Raw genomic sequence first — 17,119 nt, 5'->3', positions numbered from 1 at the left:
AGCAGAACGAAAGCGAGTCGCGATGAACGATTTGATCAACAGCGCGTATCATTACACATGTCATCCGAATGATATCGTATCCTATAAACTTAATTGTAATTTATAAAGAGAGACGAAGTATGTATTTATTAAAGTAAATAAGCAATAAATAAAGATAAGAACTAAGTCGCCCCGCTTGTCGATCATCCACTCGTAAAATCCAAGATTCTAGAGTAAAGGCCGGAGAACAAACCTTTGCAAACGCATAATGCATGAAGTATAAATGGGCTTTCTACAATAAATCATTACCTAAGCTATAAGATATCTTAAGCTATAAGAAATTGACCAATCAATTATTCTTCTCACATTCGACTGTGATTGGTTAATTTCTTGATTTAAGACTTAAAACTTAGATAATAGCTTATTGTATAATAGAAATATAGATAATTACTCAGAATCCTCCATTTCATGAAAAGGAAAGACTCTGGTTGATTCTTTTATACTTTATACATTATGCGTTCCCCCGGATCTACAATAGAGTTCTAAGCCTTAAGCCATAAGAAATCGACGAATCACAGTCGATTATTCCCCTCGGATTCGATTGTAATTGGTCAATTTCTTACGGCTTAAGGGCCACTGTCACCAAGCTCAGTTAACTTAACTGGCCAGTTAGTTTTGTTTGAAGCAAACAAAATGATAAATGCGATTGGTTAATTCCGATGGACTAACTGGCCAGTTAAGTTAACTGAGCTTGGTGACAGTGGCCCTAAAGCCCAGTGTCCACGATGCTAGAAATCCGTCAGAGATCTCGGATGAAGAAAGAATTGACCAATCACATTGATCATGTGACTAAATTGTTTAAATGTGATTGGTTAATTCTTTCTCTCTCCGAGATTTCGGACCAATTTCTAGCATCGTGGACACAAGGCTTAAGTCTTAAAACATCTATTGTAGGTCCGGACTTATACAAAGATCTACTTCAGCCTTCTCCCTGTGTTCCAATCTTATGAGTTCGTTGCACATCAAGTATCGATCTTCATTAAGAACGAGAAGAAATTTTTTAGCTGTTTAATTATCAGTTTAATTTATTGCACATCAACGTACAAAATAATCGTCAAAAATAATTTTTGGTTTTAATAGATCAAGTATTTTACGTGGCGATATTCCCGCAAAAAATGAAATAGAATTATCATTGTCAATTAATTTTTCTACTTTATATCAGAGAGAAGTCTAAAAGCGGTCCGGGATTTAGCTGCAACCTTATTTTGAAGCGTCTCTATGTCCACAAAACGTGGAGCCAATGGCTACGTTTACACCGTGCGCTTAGTTCGCGACCTATACGATAGGTGTCTTTGTTTAACCTACAGGATAAACAAGGACATCTATTATATAGGTCGTGGCCTAAATGCACGGTGTAAACGTAGCCAATGTCCACGATCCAGTCGGTAATGTCCACGATTTTGTGATTGAGCGAGTTCAAGACGGCAAAGCGGCTGTGTATGCTTACCGAGCGATTGAATATGATTGGTTGGATCTATAAGTATCAACCAATTATGTTTATTTGCTCGGCGAGCAGGCTAGCCGCTTTGTCAACTTGAACGCGCCCATTGTATTCTTCGCTATGTCCACGATTTTTGGTCCGTTAGATAAATAAAGACGAACAATCAATCTGTCGGTGCTAGTTGAACAAACGATTATTCGTCTTTGTCTATCTAACGGACTGAACAATCAAAAAATCGTGGATATTATCGACGGGATTGTGAACATTGGCTATGTAGTTTAACGTTTTGTGGACATAGAGGCACTTCAAAATAAGGTTGCAGCAGGGTACCACTGACAAGATAGCAGACAAATTGAATATTTTTAATTTATTTATTGGCGAATTCGATTGGAAGAACTAGTGCGCACACTGGTGCATATTAAAGCCGTACACTAATTTAATTTAAGTATAAAAATGAAATGCAAATATTTCGAATTATGAAATACATATTTTACTTAATAGTACAATAAAATGTATTAAGTATTTCAGGATTTAATCGATCTCTATGTTTATTTAGGGCCATTGTTACCAAATTTGAAGCAAACAAAATGACAAATGCGATTGGTCAATTCCGATGGACTAACTGGCCAGTTAAAGTTAACTGAGCTTGGTGACAGTGGCCCTTATAAACATATCTTTACGTTATTTCGTGTACGACGGCTTTAATGTGTACCAGTGCGCACTGAGTGCGTTCAATTGAATTCGCTATATGTCTATATAATTTAGGAATCGTTTGGGGAAATTTGGGAAAAGCATTTAAACATTTGGGAAATAGTATTTTTCTTGTAATTAACAAATTTTATCATGCGTCAAGTTAGTAGACAGCGATTTTATTTAATGTGTTTTATGAATGGAATCGATTAGAAATTATATTTGGGGAAGACGTCTTCATTATTATTTTCATTTGGGAAAAGTCACTATTTGGTAATTCAATAGATTTATACATTACGAAAACGAACAAAGCCCGGGTGTAGTATGGGTGTAGTATGGGTGTAGTACAATGAATATAGTAAACCAAAAATCGTCAAAAATTAATCAATTAAGCCCGAATCTTATGCGTAGTTATGAAACTGGCCAATCACAGTCGTTCCATTCTTCCGAGGAACAGTTATGATTGGACAATTTCATATAAGTTGAAATCGTTATTCCTTATTCCTAATTCCTTATTCCTTCTATTGTGGTTGCACCTTAACCTCTCGTCGCTTTGGTGTTACGCACCGGTAACGCCCTATAAACGTCTGCTCGATGGATTATGGAGCTGGCGATATGTGAGAACTGTCTAAAGGATTGTGACAGATAGAGAAATATTCTTTTGACGAGATACATACTTAACTCTTCGAGATGGACAGCAAGGGAAGGAAAATCATCGTCTGTGACAATGGCAGCGGGGTAAGGTCGCTCTTCCATTTTCCTCGCAAAGGAATTTGCCTCATTCTTAGTTATGAGAGGATGCACTGAATTAGACAAGTGCTTCAAAACGATCGGATACTCTTGTATATTTCCGGCAGTTTTTCCGATGCAGTTTTTTATTGTAGTTTGTCAAATGCGGGTACGCTGGCGCAAACTTCCCGGCCCACATATTCCCGTCTATAGTCGGACGACCAATAATAAGAGCTGTCAACAAAATAGGCGATATCGACGTCAAGGTATGTACGTTTGTTGCTTCAGGCTCGTGCGAGCTTATATGTAAGGACATGGGACCAGTAATTACATTTTTATCTCGATACAAGTGCCCTAATAGTTGATGTTTGATTTACTGATGTATTATCCATTGATACTTGATCGTTTAATTTATCAAAAAAGTTAACGTACGTAAAGCAGATGATAAACAACAGTTACATTTATAAATGTAAAGCAAATCTCGATTTCGACTGTAATCAATTTATGAAACTGTATGAAAGATGAGAAGTATATACTTACAAGAAGCTTCAAGAGATGTAATTTATTGCGTATTGTTTTAGTTGTATATAAAGTCTATGATATATTCTAAGCTTTAAATTGCTTGAGCGTGTTTATCAGTATTTAGACAATTAATAAGAACAATTGTATTTTCAGCAAGAATATTGCGTTCGTGTAAGTCTATTATATAGTATTACATCGTGTGTGCTCTCCATGTCCCCCTAGCGCTTAAGTCTGACTGAAAATAATCTATGTGCTTGTCCACTGATGTAAATAAAACAGTTTGAGAGGCTAATGACGTTTACTAACCGAAAGGGAATATGTATTTGAAATGTAAGATGAACATTATTCAATGAATTTATTAACAATTTCTTGAAGTTATAATATTATTGTTAAGTGAGTGATTTATTGATTATATTGTACTTAATATAAATGTGTTCATTGTATTGGATACAATGTTTTTCTTGCGAGAGATCTTACAAATTTTTTATCAACATAAATATGTATGTTTTGACAAAGCAAGATGTGTCTCTACTAATATGTTTATTAGAATAATGTTGTTTACTTGCAATTATGTTGGTACTTATGTACCAACATAATTGCAAGTAAATACATGCTATATATTTTTCCTATAATTATCTAATATATTTGTGTGCTTACATTTGCTCTCGTAGGATGTGCTTAACATGCTTGTAAGTTTATTTTTTTTATGCTATATACATCCTTTACATCAGTATTTTAGTGAAGAATTTTTTTCGACTATGGGTGTGGAAATAGTATTCATATAATCCGGCAAACTTTTTCCAAAGTGCTTAGGTATACACATTTGGAAACTGATTTAACACAGAATACTTTCCTGATACAAATTCCATAAACTGAGTCTCATAGAAGTGTTATACATATTGTGTTATTGTTACTATGCCAACTATATATTCTTAGTATATAAAAGGACGATCTCATAAATATTTATCTGATATCTATTCTAATCTAATACCAAATTTCATGTATCAGGAATTACTTTGATTTTCTTTCTATCACATGTAATAAAAACAGTTTTGTTATACACTTTTTGGACATTTACCTAGCTAGTGTTCAAATAATTAGAATTTTCATACTACAAATACATTTATTATATAATAAAATAGTGATATCGCGTATCATAATGAAATCAACATAGTACATCTTGGTGATGCCCGCAGAGGTTTGATAGTCAAATATTATATTGTCTCACAGGATTTAATGGTTGGCGATGAAGCAAGTAAACTTCGTTCTATGTTAGAGATAAGTTATCCAATGCAAAATGGGATTGTTAGGTATGTTTATATCTTACATAAGATATTTTATTTGTTATATCTCGTTGTAATATAATTAATGTTTAACAGAAACTGGGAAGACATGTGTCACGTGTGGGATTACACCTTCGGCAAAGAGAAAATGAATATTAATCCTAAAGAATGTAAAATTCTGTTAACCGAGCCACCAATGAATCCTATCACGAATAGAGAAAAGATGATAGAGGTAACATTGTGCAATCCAAAGAAAGTTAAATTAAAATTATATGAATAGAAAACTTAATGAATTGATATTAATTCAAAATCGACGACCAAATAACGAGCAAAACAAGGTGTATTTTTTAAAATGTAAATTTAACATATCTCTATAAGTAACAATATAAAGTATAAAGTATATGTTTCGGCTTTACAAAGCCTTCTTCAGTAAATCTAAAATAACTGTTTTTACTAAAATAACTGTCTTGATATGGACATTTTTGAAGTTTGACATAGTCGCCATCATTTATCACAAACAACTGACATGGAATTTCCTTCGTATCAAATTGTAGCTAAGCGAAAGAGATAGTTATTTTAGATTTATTGAAGAAGGCTTTGTAAAGCCGAAACGCATACTTTATATTGTTACTTAGAGATATGTTAAATTTACATTTAAAAAATTTAAACAAAACACCTTGTTTTGCTCGTTATTTGGTCATTGATTTTGAATTGTTTTGCTGTGCAAACACCGAGCGTAATTTTATTTTCTGTTTATTATTAGAATTGATATTACTTCAGGTGATGTTTGAGAAGTATGGTTTCGCTGGGACGTACATTGCAATTCAGGCAGTACTGACACTATACGCTCAAGGATTGATCAGCGGTGTCGTTGTGGATTCCGGTGATGGTGTTACGCACATTTGTCCCGTGTTCGAGGAGTATGCTTTGCCACATTTGACCAGACGGTTAGACATAGCCGGACGTGATATTACAATGTATCTAATTAAATTGTTGCTACTACGCGGTTACGCTTTCAATCATTCGGCTGATTTTGAAACTGTTCGAATGTTGAAGGAGAAACTATGTTACATCGGTTACAACATAGAAACGGAAGAGAAGTTGGCTCTTGAAACCACTGTATTGGTGGAGTCCTATACTGTAAGTAAAATATTATTTATGTAGTATAATTTTATTAATATTTAAGACGATTTAAATTAAGGTGTGCAAACTATTTTATATATATAACATTTTCAGCTTCCTGATGGTCGTGCGATCAAAGTAGGTGGTGAGAGATTTGCAGCACCCGAAGCGCTTTTTCAACCTCATTTGATTAACGTCGAGGCGCAGGGAATAGCCGAGCTGGTATTTAGCACAATTCAAGCAGCTGATATCGATATCAGAAGCGAACTATACAAGCACATCGTTCTGAGCGGAGGTAGTACAATGTATCCAGGGCTTCCATCGAGGCTTGAACGAGAAATTAAGCAACTTTATCTTCAAAGAGTATTAAAGAATGATACCACTAAATTGAATGTAAGTATGTCATATGTTTAACAATACTCAGATATGTGTGTATATATATGTATATATATATATATGTACACTCTCTCGCATACACATATATATATTGTATATATATATATATATATATATATACTGCAGATGCTTATGTTATATTTATGTAAATATTTTTATAGAAATTTAAGATAAAAATTGAAGACTCACCTCGACGTAAAGACATGGTTTTCATGGGTGGTGCTGTACTAGCGGAAATAACGAAGGATCGAGATTCTGTATGGATAACACGGGAAGAGTATGAAGAGAAGGGTCTTAGTGTACTAAAAAAATTAGGTTCCTATGAATCATAAGGAAAGTCATACACACAAATATAGGCTACAAAATTTTTAACGAACAATCAAGTGTTTTTTATACTTAAAAAACGTTCTTGACTTAAGTTAGACTTGCGCAGCAGTTTTATGATTTGTTATATAATTATAAAAAAGTACTTTAAACCAAGTACTTTAAAAGATTTACTAGCTATTTGATACTACACACTCTAGTAAACTCATGTATTTTTTTATTATTAAATGTGATATAATTTCAAATAAGATATGATAAAAATAAAAGGTTTTGCGGAAGATACAGCCAAATATCGTGGTTTCGGTAAAACATTGAATGTAAACATTAAGTATTAATTTAATGAAATGAAATTCGTGACTGTCACATTTCAGATTGTATTTATTTAAAATATTCTATCAGTCAGGTATAAAACAATGTTGCATTTAATATGTATTTATGCATAGCTCTAAATATTCAATATATCGATTAATTTTTATTGTTACTTACGTGTTACGTAATGAAAACTTCATTCCTATTTCTTTGTATTTGTCAAACTTTTCTCTAAAAAGTGTAAATATAATTGAAATTGTAAAAATAATTTCCTTCAATGTGAAACTATCTGTCTTTCTATTATAGTAATATGTAAAAGTCTGCAAGATCTTGATGATTAAAAACTGTTTGAAATTAAATAGTTGGATTTTTATATATGGAATGTTAAGATATTTACAACTTTTTTTTATTCTATACAATCTAAATAATGCATAGAACTAGAATAAAAACAGCGATGAAATTTTAATTTTATGATTATACATATATTGCAAAATATTTTACAATACAATGATTTTAATCAAGTTTTTATATTATCAGAGAGAAGCCTGAGAGCGGCCATGCCCGGGAGCTGCAAGCTGCAATCTTATTTTGAAGCGCCTCTATGTCCATAAAACGTAGATAATGAACTATGTAGCCAATGTCCACGATTTTTTATTGTATTCTTCGCTATGTCCATGATTTGTGGACATAGAGGCACTTCAAAATAAGGTTGCAGCTAAATCCCGGACATGGCCGCTCTCAGGCTTCTCTCTGTTTATATCCAGATTTGAATTTCACTTCAACTTATAAAACTTATTTAGAATTATGCATGTAATTTAACTGCTTTAGTTATCTCCTTCATATTCTACACAGCATCTCTTAAAAACATCCAGAAGATATCCGTATATCTTCTGAATGTCTTAAGGACCTAAGATGTATCTTGTATAAAATGTGCTGTATGGAACATGTTTGCCCAAAGTGCTTATGCTTACATTATAAATTGATACGTAAGAAATTATACGTAATGCACATAACAATTCAACATCTGCGATTGAGCACGCTATTTCGTTGAAGATGAGCACTATCTGTGATTCTTCTTCGCTTCAGTTCGCATGATCTGCCTGAATTGTCCTTGCAGAAGCTCCCATTGCGTCCACTTGTCCGAGTTGATGTTAAATTCCTCGCACGTCTTCAGAAAAGCAGGCACACATAATGGCAAATAGTGATGGTCCACGGTGGGTATCAGATGGTGCAACGTGTGCGAGCCGTAATTCGTAATAATTAGGAATAATGATTTGTCGATATCCATACGATCACGCACGGCGTCCATCTCGAGCAAACCCCAGTCCATGTCATTTCTTGAAAATATTGTAATAATTACGAATAAAGAAAAATTACGAAAAATTTCCTTCGAGAGCATTTTGCAAAGCAACAAAAATGTATTGTTATTGAAAAATTAAGATTATATTAAAATTCAAATTAAGATTAATGCTGGGCGGATTAATTTTAAAATCCAAATCGAAATTGGAGAATTAAAGATGAAATCAAACTTATATGAAAATTAAATCAAGATTAAATTAACGATAGATCTAAATTTAAAGTTAAATCAATATTCTTTTTTTTTTTTTTAAATTAAATTAATCTAAATTATTTCACTTGAATTATTTTTCAATGAGGGAAAACAAAATAGATCTAATCGATTCAAAAGATAGATAGATCTGATTGATCTTATGATTTATTATGAATGAAACGCGAATGATATTAACCTGTAGATATCGCCATCGTGAAAGATGTCAGGATGATGGTGGGCCGCGTTGAAGCCGATGAGACCAAATATGGTGCTACTAATCAGCAACATTATCAACCACAGTTTGAAGGCAATGAGAATTTTGGGCGCTACCAAACTCATCGATATAGGCAGCAAGAATGGCACGAAATCACGAAATTCGAAAACCCCATACTCCGTGTACACTAAATAATATCTAAAAATAATTAAATCTTTTAGCGTGAGAGACAAAAGTGGATATCAGAATTAGAATTAAGACAGTAGATGTTTAATTAAGAATCCAAAGTGAAGATACAAGCGAAAAACCTTTCTATTAATTATAACAAAAGAATATGGAATGGTTCTATTACCGTTTTATGCCTTCCGTAATATACATCGACATCCAGACGATGGGACTAATAATTTTGCTTATCATTCCCATTAAGTAGGATTTATCCTTTCGAGGGATCCATTGTATAAACGGCTCAAGCACGTACATCTCGTAATCCCATATGGTGTTGGGATACATGTGATGGCTCATTATGTGCGTGATGCGCCAATTTTTTGAAGATAGCATACTCAGATCGAAGTAGTACATGCGAAAATTGTCTCTCATGTGGAAATAATTATGTGCAGCGTTGGTCGTCCATGTCAAAAAAAGGCCTAAAATTGTCGTCAAATAAATCAATTGATTAATGCATTTATGCTTAATAATTATAATTAATGTAGAGCTAATTAATTAATAAATATATTCATATAAAACTCATGTTGCTTTTAACATTTCTTAAGCATTACAATTATTGTTATTTTTATGACTCTTATAATCAATTATATTTATAACTTCAATTTTTTATCTTAATTATAATTAATGTTAAATAGATTTCATGGATTCTCACTGGCGAGGATCAGAATAGCATAAGAGTGGACGAAGGCGGCCATGAGACTTAACGCGAAAGTCGTTGTCATTAAGGAATCGATGATGAGATTCGTTGTTGTAGACGGTTTATGAAAATTGACATTCTTCAAAGCCTCGACTGCCCGTCTCTTGAATGTACGATAAAAGCCATCCGGCAAAAAGGTTAAAGGCACCGACCGCGTTGTCGTGGCTTCCCGAACGTATAATTTGGGCAGAAGCCGTTCAGCCTTATCGTTAAGATGATGGGCCTATGTGACGGAATCAATGTTAAAATTCAAAATTCCGAACACGAGAATCGTCGTAGCGATGGATCTCGAATTTTTCAAGGAAAATTGCAAATTATAGAAAAGAAAGAAGTAAAGCGAATAGATAGTTATATAGAATTTATATATAAATAAAATTATTGTAAAACAATTGTATAAAAATCTTTATAAAAATATAATAATAATAATATAATAAATAATTATAGTAATGACTAATTAAAAATACAATGATTGATAACTTCAAGCAAAAAATTGACTGATTATGATAATGTTATACAAGATGAATTATAATTCTGGCTTCAATTCAATACCTCAAACAATTCAGTAATATCGGTTCCTTTCGTGAGCCTAATCCATTCAGATCCACCTGGGTGCGATTTCATGAAGGTTTCCAAATCATAAAGTTTGTTTTCGATCCTCCATAGTCCTTCCGCGCCGTCGACTTTTCTTCTAGCATCGATAAAACCCATCGCGGTTTTTGACGGATTGTCTCTCGCCGACAGATAAACCAAACCAGGTATCGTGCTAGTTTTCGTCATATTAAAGATTTTTTTGACTTCGCCTAAATAAATAAAAACAAAAGTTTTACCACGGTAAACGGTGTATTTAATGCGATAATTTTTACACGTGCAGAAGTAATATGTTAGAATTTCAATTATCTGGATCTATCATTTAAACAAGTCAACGTTCAGTTCCATATACACGAACTGCATCTAGTTTTTGCTATTTAAACTACGGCACAATAAGAACGTGACGTGCTTTTCTGAACGTCAGCTCTTTTTATTGGAACTGATAATAGAGAGAAGATTATAGAGATCATGGCCTTGATTTTGATGAATGTTATTCATGTTTTAAACAACATTTAAAAGGTTTTAGTTGTCGGTCGGACACCTTGGATAATGCTAATAAATGCCAGAAGTACTGTAACTTTCGAGCATCATAACTAAAAAAGTACTTGATGAAGAAATATTTTATTATAATGTTTTGGAAAGCTCTTGAGGTAAGCTACAAGAATATCCAATAAAAAATAAATGTTTCTATTTAAGAAATTGAAGGTGACCTTCAAGCAACTATTCAAGATCAAACTATAATAACACCACCTTATGTTCCCCTCAAAGCCATACAACTTTGGTCTGAAACATTTTTCGCTATCTTGCTTACCTGATGAGATATTCGCGTGTATTGAGAGATTAAAATGGTCTACCCTGTATAACAATTCATATATAATCATATATAATTGCACATAAAAATTTTTACTCGGGCATTTACAAAATCACAAAAATATTTACAAAATATTTTAATTAAGTCTTACAAATACTTACAAATATTTTGTAAAGATTTTATAAATATTGTGTGCTGTTCGGGATATATATTTATGACATATCTGCGTTTTCATTATCCATTCAAGTTAAATGATAATTTATGCAATTAGAGCAAGAACTTTGATTGCGCTATCTGTTTACATGAAGTTTGTGCCTTGAAATATAAAAAAAATATTCTTGCCTGTCTATATATGAGTAATATATTTCTGTACTGATAGAATCAAAAATTAATGTTACGAATGACGTTATCATATTTTAGCCGTTATTATATTATTATTTTAAAAAGGTTAATTATTATTTAATAGATACTAAAAAGTGTTACATAATTTTAACGGTTCATAATAATATTAAAAACCTGACTGAAGAAATGGTAAAACTTCGAAAAAGCTACAGCATCTACAATTTTAATGCAAATACATTTTTTCCATGTTTTTTTGGTTCCTGAAAACGAATCTGACAATAAAATTTGGCGGTCAATCATACTTTGACCGTCATTTTGAAATACGAAACGTGTATCGCTAAAGGTCAAATAGAGGGTGTTTACCTCAAAAATCGATGAAATTTAATACGATACGTTCTTGCATAAAACGAAAAAATCTGGCAGAAAAAAGCATCGCTCTGCCCTGCAAATCGAGATATTAATCGTTAAAGTTCACGACTATTGAGGTAAGAAATTAATCTATCCTGTGGACAGTGGAGTGTATAGACAGTAGAGCTTAGACTGTGTTCGCTTGGAATATTTCTAACCTGTAGACAGTGGGGTGTATAGACAACAGTGCTTATTGGTTCGGGGCGGCTACGCCTCCCCGAACAAAAACAAAATAACATAAACTCCCCGCTTAGGGCCTAATCGCCTAGAAGTTACAGCCTAGACAGTATCCATTTGGAATATTTCTAACCCATGACCGTTAAATTTACGAACATTATGCATAGAAACTTTTTTGTAGAGAGTTTAAAGGGCTTCATTTTTTGTTTGAAACTTTTTTTGTGAAATCAATATTTTCTGAGATATGCATTAAAAGAGCGAAAAAAACCGATTTTTTGGCAGTTTTTTCAAAATGACGGCCAAAGTATGATTGACCGCCAAATTTTATTGTCAGATTCGTTTTCAGGAGCCAAAAATACATGGAAAAAATGTATTTGCATTAAAATTGTAGATGCTACAGCTTTTCCGAAGTTTAACCTTTATTTTTAATGTTCACTGATAAAATTGTGTGTATAATATTTAATATTGTAAAATTTTTAAATATTATAGAAGATAATTGTTTTAGTTGCTGCAAAATGTGATAAAGCGTGATTATTCCACTGTCGCCATTATCGTCATACCAGTATATACATATATCACATGCGTTTAAGAACACATTCAGCTTTTATCTTCATTCGCTTAAATTTTATAAGCACGGAAGAGTCCCATCCCACCACCACTATTTTATCACCGTTTTACTCACAATGTAACATACTTTCTTTCAATTTATCCATATTTTCGGTGAATGCACGTAAATTATGTTCTCGATGTGATTCTATTTATCAGTTTGCGCGTCTTTCCAGTTATAATTGGCAAGCTGTGATCAAGACAAGACTTAGATTGCGTTACGTATACTGTGGAAAGGATACTAATAAATTTCTAGATTAAAAAACAATCTTTCATTCTTAGACATATATACTCTCTCTTTCGCAGAATCGTCATTGTAATACAATCATATTGCCGTAAGATTGACATCTCGACTCCTCGGCGACGAACGCTACTCGTCTACACTCAATTAATTAGATGCGTGTTTAATAATGTATAAATGCTTTTAATGTATTTCAAAAGGATGCAATGAAATGAATTGCATCACTTTTTAAAAGTCTGCAATGTCATCATTTAATCATTAATCGTATTTTTTTGTAAGTGCTCGATAATAAAAGTGTTATTAAGGTCAATATTTATAGCCGATTCTTATGTTTAAGACTATCTTAAGTACAGTTTTACAATGTTATGAATTAATCAGAGAGCCTTATTGGTGTATTTTAAGAAATTAATCAAGACAGTTTTCTAATAAAACCATATACTATATATATATAAATACCGCCCTAAATGTATTAGATGATATCTAGAAAACTTCTCTAAGTTTTGTGTTTATGATTCACTACTGATAAACGATAAAAACGGTGATACCAACGAAGTAATAAAAATAATGATATTGGTTTTATGTGTTTATATTGTAACATAGGACAAAGTTATTTGGAAAAAATGTTTTGTATGAAAGTTGTAAGGTTTCAACAAATCCATCAAACAAAGATATCCATTTGATTTTGAACGCAATTATGCAGGAGCTTTCAAAGTCAACTTTAATATTTTAAACAGAAACCTCCACTTTTTTAATTCAATATTCTAGTAGCTGATATCAAGATCTTTTCAAAATATTATAACGGAATTCCTTTTAATTAAGTATTACTCGAGATATAAGTTGACAAAGTTCAGATACCGTCGGAATCAGCATTATCCAAAGTTTCTGATCGACAGCTGAAACTTCTTAATTGTTGTTCAGAATTATGATCTTGATAACATTTATCGAGTTAAGGTCATTGGAGATTGTTCCTTTTACTTTCATTTAGGTAGAAGTGAAAAGACAAATATATCTATTTTTGTAAATATATCCACATAATTGATCACAAATTTTATGCGAGAAAGGATTTCGTATAATTTCATAAATGTTTTGTTATTGGAATAAATATTATTATATGTGATATTAACTATTTCGGTATAAGTATATTAGCTATAATAGAGCGATATCAATTGCTATAGGTAGACGTTCTTCAGGTATACAGAATGAACATAATTCATTAAAAAAATGAAAAAGTAAAAAAGTAAAAAAGGTTGCAATTATAGAATAGAAGAGGGATACAGAATATATAATCTAATATAACTTTACAGATCAGATATATGCACAAACTTCGTTATCAAATTTAATTCAATTATATTATTTGAAAGTCACATTCCAAGTTTTCAAAATAAAGTTCCAAAATTTATACCAAACATACTTCTCAAAATCACGTAAAGAGTACACACCTGTAATACACCTGTCTGCTACTTGCAAAACTGAAATACAGATTACTACAATACAGTAAATAATACTAATGTCCAGTGGCCATATATTACTATACTTATATAACGTCTGAGCAGACTATAAGAAAGTAATTTCGATAGTCAATGCAAAATGCATAAACTGTACAAGATATCATGGTATCCCCACTTATTTCATAATCTTTCCTTGATAATTATTTGTTAAATAAAAAGTCTTACGTAATGTATAAAAAACGGATGATGGAAAAATCTTAGCGAATCTACGCAGCAGACTTCAGTTATCGTCCATGTCAAATCTTCCGGACTACGATGATAGTGAACACTATTAAAATGCTGTAAAATTGATGAAACTGTACGTCGAAAATTTTAAAGTCGAACTAAAAGAGCGATAGAGACGACTCGTAGAGATATGATAATGCCGTGATCGGAAGGCAGGATGCTGCCTCAAGTCGGCCACACACATTCAAGTAAATTTATTAAATATGTTTGTACAAATTGGGTGCATTCAGTATTACGACCGCTCACTGAGCGCTCAGTGAGCTCTTGAATCTGTTTGGTCTGTATTTTTAGTTCTAACGGAATATGCCAATAAAATGCAAGCGTTCACTGAGCGCTCATTGAGCGGTTGTAATACTGAATGCACCCATTGTATGAACGTGTAAGGCCGGAATCAGACTAGGCATTAAAGATTGAAATTGAAGATTGAAAGATTGAAATTTGACCAATCAAAACAATAGGAGCTAAAATTCCTTTGCCCTCATTAGTCAAATTTCAATCTTCAATCTTCGATCTCAATCTTCAATGCGTAGTCTGATTCCGGCCTATGATGTTTTGCGAATTGTGCAGTTCTGTCATCTACACGTTCCAATAAAATTGCAGAAGTAACATGCGCACGCATACTTGATAAATTTGCTTGAACGTGTGTGGTCGGCCTCATCCGAGAAACTGCAAGTTTAGTTAAGTGGAAGGTTTTATCATTGAAGGATTTTCAGTAACCTGATGGAACAACACTGGTTCAATATCGATGACTCGCTCTCTTTATCTATTACTTCTCTAGTCACTTTTTAATTGCAATAATGGACATGGCGCTTGAGTGGACAGAGTGGACTTGTTCCAGAGCGCTTATAATAACTGACGCATTCTCTCTCTCTCTCTCTCTCTCTCTCTCTATGTATTATTTTATTATTTTAAGTAATATATAAAATAGAAGAGCAGAAATAATGTAAAATAGAAGAATAATGTTTAGAATAAGAAAAAGCACGATCAAGAAGATTATATAGAACATTTTTTGCATAATTTATTCTCAATCCTATCTGTTTATATAATAAAAATAAATTTTAGATGATTATGTAATTTTTTTGAAGCCTTATAAAGTCCTATTATTTGCGATGTATTTTTTAGCTGTATTATATTTTTGTTTTGCATGCAGCGAGTGATTTAGAAAGGAGTGTGAATAATATTATTATCAGTGGAATAAATTATTTTGCAGGGATATTTTTAAATAACCGATTTCTTCTGTGCTCATATCATATACATATTTTTATGCAGATATATGTGCAGCGACATTTTTATGCTTAATGTATAAATGACGCAAATCGATATACATATATTCATATCGTACAGATTGACATGTTGTGTTTATACATAGGATGTCCAAAAAAGATTAAACGAATAAATTTAAAAGGTTTATATGAAACCATATAAAAATGCTATTAAAATATTATTAAATTATATTCAGAGATTAAAAAATTATAAAAGGCCAGTGGGTTAATAAGAAAAGAGAAATAATCTTATTTTCGGTCAATTTGTGATGTAATATCCAGCTTCAGTTTATGATTACGTTGCACTTATAAATGAAATCAGCTTATAGAACTGAAAAACATATTCGTTTTACATATGAACATTATTAAGCACCAAGATCCGATTTGATAAAAAATAAGATTATTTTTTTTATTCGATTTATTCTTATCGAGAAATTTCACTTAATTGTCAGTGATTTGATAACGAAATTATTCTCATAAGTTATTAAATAATTTCTTATCTGATCTCGGTTATTTATTGATGTTACAGAATTTTGTAACATTAAATAAATAAAGATAATTTAGAAATGGGACGTATTAAATTAAATAACAACTGACTTTTATTTCAATTTAAGTATAAGAATAAGTTTTGTTATTGACTTATTTACTCTTTATAATTCTTTAATAAAGTGTTTTCAAATACGGTTTCATTTAACCATTAACCAATTATATGTATAATATATATATATATATATATAGTTTTATAATCTACTAAAAACCCATATATACATATGTATGTATATAATATTATGTAATATTAATTATGTCACTGATTTGACCTTGGCACACTTTATTGGAGGGACATCCTGAGAATGTAGACGTATGTTTCTTGGAGTTTGTGTAGAAATATATTGATTTTGCAAAACTTTCTCTTGCAAAAAATATAATCAAACATATTAGTTTGATATTAATTTTTGATATATAAAATATTGATGAGTAAGTCTGTAATTAAAATTTTATTTAAGCAAAGATATTTTACATAATCAATACAATTAATAAAAAATAAAAAATAAATAAAAAATAATTCGGCATAATATTGTTGTTAACAAGAAAGGAGATTTCTAATAATATTTAATTAATAATGATTTAATTAAATTTAATTACAGGTTGTTTTATACAATGAAATAATTTAATATTATAGCGTATACCAAATATAATAATTCTGTAACAATCAATTATTGCATAATATTATGACCATTTAATACTATAATATATATTCACGATGTGAAAAAATAATTCTGTGTAATTGAATATTTAATTTTTAATAAAATTATCATTTGCACTGAAATACAGTAGGTACCATCTGCAAAAGAGTATACGATTCTTTCTAAGAAATTGTTTTCTACTGCTGAAATTGTGAGACTGCCAACAA

General features: G+C 31.6%; 2 protein-coding genes across 6 annotated transcripts; one reads left to right on the top strand and one right to left on the bottom strand.

The window, feature by feature from the left end:
- The first annotated feature begins 2,706 nt into the window (after positions 1-2,706).
- Positions 2,707-6,933, top strand: LOC108722727 (Actin-related protein 2). Of its 4 annotated transcripts, none has more exons than XM_018447995.1 (8): positions 2,707-2,908; positions 3,055-3,165; positions 4,093-4,110; positions 4,652-4,731; positions 4,801-4,936; positions 5,485-5,844; positions 5,941-6,219; positions 6,384-6,933. In XM_018447995.1, exons 1-8 carry the CDS (start codon positions 2,861-2,863, stop codon positions 6,552-6,554), a joined length of 1,203 nt encoding a protein of 400 aa, XP_018303497.1. In that variant the 5' UTR covers positions 2,707-2,860; the 3' UTR covers positions 6,555-6,933. The 4 variants fall into 4 exon arrangements, with proteins under 4 accessions (XP_018303497.1, XP_018303488.1, XP_018303504.1 ...); XM_018447986.1 differs by lacking the exon at positions 4,093-4,110 and adding an exon at positions 3,575-3,592 and having other exon boundaries at positions 6,384-6,932; XM_018448002.1 differs by lacking the exon at positions 4,093-4,110 and having other exon boundaries at positions 6,384-6,930.
- A 775-nt stretch (positions 6,934-7,708) lies between these two features.
- On the bottom strand, positions 7,709-14,216 carry Cyt-b5-r (Cytochrome b5-related). Of its 2 annotated transcripts, none has more exons than XM_018448256.1 (6): positions 14,153-14,216; positions 10,090-10,340; positions 9,496-9,763; positions 8,971-9,262; positions 8,601-8,816; positions 7,709-8,192 (listed from the first exon to the last, which is right to left on the bottom strand). In XM_018448256.1, the coding sequence occupies exons 2-6, from the start codon at positions 10,315-10,317 to the stop codon at positions 7,916-7,918; spliced, it is 1,281 nt and encodes a 426-aa protein (XP_018303758.1). In that variant the 5' UTR covers positions 10,318-10,340; positions 14,153-14,216; the 3' UTR covers positions 7,709-7,915. The 2 variants fall into 2 exon arrangements, with proteins under 2 accessions (XP_018303758.1, XP_018303748.1); XM_018448246.1 differs by lacking the exon at positions 14,153-14,216 and adding an exon at positions 12,549-12,594.
- Between the last annotated feature and the right edge of the window lie 2,903 nt (positions 14,217-17,119).

The sequence above is a fragment of the Mycetomoellerius zeteki genome, unplaced genomic scaffold (assembly GCF_001594055.1).
Source record: "Mycetomoellerius zeteki isolate Tzet28-1 unplaced genomic scaffold, Tzet1.0 scaffold106, whole genome shotgun sequence".
In the NCBI taxonomy this organism is placed as follows: domain Eukaryota; kingdom Metazoa; phylum Arthropoda; class Insecta; order Hymenoptera; family Formicidae; genus Mycetomoellerius; species Mycetomoellerius zeteki.
The sequence above is the reverse complement of the archived record's forward strand: the minus strand, read 5'-3'. Positions and strand labels throughout refer to the sequence as shown.